Genomic DNA, 5,561 nt, shown 5'->3' on the forward strand with positions numbered 1-5,561 from the left:
TATAGGAAGTTCTTAATTCTTCGTTATAAAGAATTACACTTGAATCCTATGGTAAAACAACTCTGGTAACACAGCTTTAACTTCTGAGTAAGAGAAAGCAAATTCAGTTTTGACTCTCAGGAGAGTTGCTTTCCTGAGACTGGTTGTCTTTGTACAAATATAGTTATAGCTAGTCACAAGCAGACTACAAGCAGCACTACAAGCTTCAGCACGACTTTGCTGAAAGCAGTAACATAACAGTGTTGTTAGCATGATTTCTCAATTTGCATCAGAGGGAAAACCCACTGAAGACCCATCTGTTCATCCCCAAAACAGAAGAAATTCGCGTTCTCATTTCAATTAAAGCTTTTCTCATTCTCCCCATTACGACAGCACACTGGTTTTGAATGACCATTGTCACTTTTTATTCAAAAAAGAAACCGAAGTCAGGAACACTGGTCATTTTAGACTTTTAATTAGAGGGGAAAAATATACTTTTTCTATAACGGCAATAAAGAGTTAATAGTGGAAAAGCTGCAGATGTATACACCATAACTAGTCTACATTAAAGACTCTTATAAATACTTTGTTCATATTTGTCCCTTGAAGTAACTTGCAGAAATAGTTTATTTTTCAGCCTTCCAGTCCACCAGTCACACAACAGCCATCATCATCTGGAAGAGAGAGGAAAGAAATGCGTAAAACACAGATTTCCACTGGATATGAAGGGATAATTTAAGTCTCTAGTCACTGATGAGTGTTGTATACAAACAGCCCCAGTCTGCTCTTAAATTGGTTTCCAGAACTTCTTTCTGAACTCCAGGAATATATCACAGTTAAGGATGTACCTTTCTAATGAGGATGAAACAGGAAAAGATTTTCCTCCCTCCTTTGTTTGACCTTTGTATTTGAGGGGACAGGGGGACAATATCCTACCATTAGAAATCTGAATTGAAGTTTAGATCTCTTGAAAGAGAACAGAGGCAGAGAGGCAGAACCCACCAGCCTCACAAGGACAGCAGTAGTCAATGAGGTTTACTTTGTCTTCCCTCTCTTAGGGTAGATTTGCCTTTTGTCATCTCAGACAGTACTCTGCACTTTCCAGTGGCACCAACGGAGATGCCAGAGCACTTCAGAGGTAGAGAATGTTCCTGAAGGCTATACTCACCACACTCGCAGTCCTGCTCATCTCACTCATATCTTGAAGCCCAGAGCTCTCATACACTCTTTGTGGGCTTCAATTAGGTGCCCGCAATTTTCTTCCCCCTTCTCAATGATGCTGCAAAACAAAAAGATTTCCAAGGTTCAACAAGAAAACGTTATCTTACTATTAGCCAAATCCACAGAGCTGACGAGCTGTTGGGAACAATCAAGAAACCCTATGAGGCTCCAGAGATCTTTTTGACTATCCTGTCCAGGGTAGCACTGTTTTGGAAAATACAATGCCATTCCAAAAAGCTGCCCAAGCGTGGAGTGGTGCGCTTAAACTCTGATGAGCTGCATAACAATTTCCTAAACAGACCAATGCTACACTGGGCAAGTCGAGACTGGAATTTTGTTATATAACACAAGGCTGTCACCTCACTTTATCGAGCGTGCTCATCTTGACAAGAAAGAAAGTTTCAAATTATTCAGTAGAGAAGAAATAAGCTTTCTATAATACACAACAGATTGAGACTAGCTTGACCAGTAAATGACAATTTAAACCAGCTTTAGGTAGTATTTAGGGATTCTGACACACACACACAGTCTAGTTACTCTTAAAAAAAAAAAAAAAAAAGGCATTACCACAAACAGTAACTTTCAGTATTACTCATCCATCCAAGTGTCTAATACCTTATCGAATAGTGGTAAAAGCCTATCATCACTGGCATAGAGCATACACCACAAAAACTGTTCAGTCTTGCTTTCTGGTGACTCGCAGAGCACTCCTGGCCTCAGGGGTGGGGGCTCCACCACCCTGCAGAGTGCAGGTCACAGATCTGGTCAACCCCAGTCTGCCAGACACAGGATGCTATTTTTTACTGACAATTACTGACAGAGAGAGAAATTAGTCAGTTGTGAGTAACTGAAAGGTCTAAATTACATTTTAGTTACTAAAGTGTAACTAAAACTTCTTCTCCTCCCAGTATTTAAGCTTTGTTACAGATGAAATTGCACCACAATCACCCAGCGTAACTCCATTTGCTGCATGACTTATACCCTACCACCCTTTTTCTCAGATGGCCACGGACACACCTTGAATTTATCACGTAACTAGACTCACGTGCCTAACTTTGGCAGAAACACCCTGCTGGCCTTATTCCATCTGCTGAAAGACGCTTCTACAACCTTTCAGGTTAAAACAATGGAACAAAAACAGTTTAGCCTCCCGACTAATTTACTGTCTCAGACAAGGGACCGGTGTTTTGGGGTACGTTTCATGGTAATATGTAGTGATAGTAACTAAGCCTGTGGATATAAATGCACTGAAAGGTGTCACTGTCGATGTTTGCAGCCCTGTGAGGACTGCAAGCAAACAGAAAGCATTGCTTTATTAGAAAAGCAGCGTTCAGAAGAAGGTAATAGAAGCATTACCAGGCTCTGGCACTCCTCTTCAGCCAACTAACAGCTGTGAAGGAGCTTTAGGAGCTTTAACACCTCCTCGGGGAGCCTGCCTTTAGGGCGAGCCACCAGCCCTGCACCTCCTTCCTCGCAGCCATGCCGTGAGGCGCCCACCCCTCCTGCACACCCCGGGCTGCCCGAGGGGAAGCCCCACGGCCCGGGGAGGGCACTCACCAAGCATCCCTCGCCTTCTTGGTGTCGGGGCAGGCACAGCAGGGCTTCAGCGGCTGCTTCTGCCCCTTCGCCTCCCCGCCGCCCTTGGGCTCGCAGCTGGCGGCCGCGACCGACGACATGGCGGCACCGCGCGGGCTGAGGAAGGGGGGGGGAAATGGAGGGGAAGGGGGCGGCAGAAACCGAGCCGAGGAGAGCCCAAGCGAGCCGGGATGAGCCTCCCGCTGCCGGTAGCGGTCCCTGCCCGCCCGGGAAGCAAACGGAGAGGGCCGGAGGGTGCTTGGGTTCCGGGTGAAGCGGCGCGGCTGGGCGGGCAGCCCGCGGCTCGCCGGGAGTTGTAGTGTGCGGGCGCCATGGCGCCGCCCCGCCGCTGGGCGCTGGTGTGAGGCGCTAAGTGCTTTCTGCTCCAACAAAACAATTCAGCTCTTTCCAAAGCTCCTCGTTTTCATCACATGCATAGCTGAGGCTTCCTATTTTCACCATCAAGGCACCTTTTTGCACCCTGTCATTTCAACTCCTTGAAACACAGGCTCCTTCCTGAGGGGGCTGCCTATGCACTGCCATCCTACCTCCGAAATGGTGGCCTGTGACACTCACCTAATCAGCCACCTGTTTAATTAACCATCATTCTCAGCTCAGTGGCCTGTCCCCAACTATCCCTTTTTGGCTAATAACGCTGTTCAGGCTGACCCATTCCCACCCAGCCACCGGGTACAGCACACGTACCCTGTGAGGCCAGGCACTTGGGCATGATGACGGGGAAGATGCACAGGTCATATATGGTGACTACGATATAATTTTCCCAAATATATGCAAACATGATGCAAGGTAGAGCTCAGAGTGAAACTCCTATTGAAATGTTGCATCAACTGTCTAAAACAGTGTCTTGCTATCGCTTTTTGTGTGTTCATTTACCATATTAAGCATGTTTCCCTTTCAAGTTAACTAGTTTTCTCTTTTCTTTCTAGAGCTTTATCTACTGGCCACTATCCAAAGGCCTGGAGTTGGTGGTAGCAACACAAACTCTGAAGGAAAGCGTGTGGTAAAAACCTCAAAGAGGTTTTTCGAAGTCTGCAAGTGAACTGTGTCTTTTATTCAACAACATCTTCCCCCCCAAAACACATTTCATACTCTAGATGGAGGTACAGAATACCAAAGGTAGTGGGGGTGAAAATGTAAGCATGGATGGTTAACGGTGCTTTTTGTTATCCATTTGTCCTCTGCCTACTGACAGTAGCAGGTAAATTGTACTAAGGAGTATGTGTCACGATGAAGAAAGTCATCAGCAAGTCAAAAAGGAATGGTTGAGGGCAGTCTACACAGCTGAGACTGCTGGAAAATTGTCAGATCCAGTACCCAGGAGGGAATTCCAAGGAAGTTCAGTGAAAATCTCTGAGGCTCTGAAAGAGGTAATGAAAAAAAGAGAGGTTCCTCAATCTACCATATCATTTGGCAGCCTGGTGCCACACGTGGGAGTAAAAGGAATACAGATAGCACTGAACGTTTACAGCTCTGGGTTTAGAGGAGTAATTGGTGAACTGGGGGAGATTGCTCAGTTTCCATGCGGATACAAATTATTTTCCCTGTATGGACTTTTATCAGAATTAAAGAATTAGTCACAACACAAAACGTGTAAGCCTCCCAGTAGCACTGCAGTCTATGTATGTACAGCTTCTTTTACCTTCAGCCTCAGACAACTGAAAAAAATGGTTGTCTAAAAAAAGAAGTAGTTGTCTGTTAGAGAGATTCAAGTGGGCAGACTTTTCAAGGAACCTCAAAAATATATGTGTGTTCATTGTTATGTAGGGTAAACCCCTATTCAACATCAGTTGAAAGCATCAGCCTAGGGTAGTCTGGGGTTTTCCAGATTTCTCACACTTCTGATATACATAACATAAAGATGAATTTAGATGTGGAAAATCTGTGTGGCGAAACAGAGACAAAGGTATTTTGATATCTTCCCCACAGTGTCTATTCTAGGAACCATTAACCCTTTACCACCTTGAAGAAAAAAAAAAAGAAAAAAGAAAAAAAAAAAAACTGTTTAACATTGATCTAGAGAAATATTTTTGTCTTTGACTTAGTGTAAACATAAGACAGCTACTGCCTCAGTAGCCCAGTCAGCCATACAGCATGTCTGATTGTCAAATACGTTGTCTACATTTTTGGTCAACACTTAAATACACATGCTATGAAAAAACGACTTGAAATGTCCGAGCAAAATGACTTGTCAGGGCCCACCTGCTTATCATGTTAACTGCCTGGGTACAGGATAGAGCATCTCTTTTTGATCATAGTTGCAGATCTGCAACTGCCACACACCATCTGCTCAGCAGCGTGACCTGAGTGAGAACAAAGGATAGAAGGACCTTTGCTCTGGTCTTGTACAACGGAAGAGGCTCTAAGGTGGTTAATTACAACCCCTCTAAGTTTCAAACTCCATCTTTAGGTGAAGGTAACTGATTCTCTTAAACCTGGGCTAAAATCACTTCAAAGTGTGATGCACCAGTCCCTTCCCAGCCTGAAAGACAAATCCCAGTGTTCCAGGACTACGGCATGAATTCTGTATGCAGGGATTGTGTACAACAGCACTGCACTGTCCCCTCCTGGGAGATCACCACAGAAGGCTGTATGGGGAGAGGCTCCTTCCATACGTGAGAGCAAGTCCTTAAAGAAAACAGAGTAGAACCAAGGTCACTTTTAAGGCATTTATCTCAGTGTGAATGCCCTGGATGAGTTTAGCACTGCAACAGATCACCTCTTGCCAGAAATTCAGCCAAATCTTCCAAGTGTCAAAGGCTGGAGGT

At 44.8% G+C, this 5,561-nt stretch overlaps 1 protein-coding gene across 1 annotated transcript; it reads right to left on the reverse strand.

Annotated features, from left to right (window-relative positions):
- Positions 1 to 380: 380 nt before the first annotated feature.
- COX17 (cytochrome c oxidase copper chaperone COX17) lies at positions 381 to 3,124 on the reverse strand. The gene is made up of 3 exons (XM_084500656.1): positions 2,758 to 3,124; positions 1,148 to 1,258; positions 381 to 653 (listed from the first exon to the last, which is right to left on the reverse strand). The coding sequence occupies exons 1-2, from the start codon at positions 2,874 to 2,876 to the stop codon at positions 1,174 to 1,176; spliced, it is 204 nt and encodes a 67-aa protein (XP_084356782.1). The 5' UTR covers positions 2,877 to 3,124; the 3' UTR covers positions 381 to 653; positions 1,148 to 1,173.
- Between the last annotated feature and the right edge of the window lie 2,437 nt (positions 3,125 to 5,561).

The sequence above is a fragment of the Aythya ferina genome, assembly GCF_964211825.1.
Source record: "Aythya ferina genome assembly, chromosome: 1".
NCBI lineage: Eukaryota > Metazoa > Chordata > Aves > Anseriformes > Anatidae > Aythya > Aythya ferina.

Excerpts from the sequence above, each read along its gene's own strand:
- COX17 (XM_084500656.1), bottom strand. The coding sequence starts at position 2,876 with ATGTCGTCGGTCGCGGCCGCCAGCTGCGAGCCCAAGGGCGGCGGGGAG. Across the intron at positions 1,259-2,757 it reads AAGAAGGCGAGGGATGCTTG|CATCATTGAGAAGGGGGAAG; the intron begins GTGAGTGCCCTC and ends TTTGTTTTGCAG.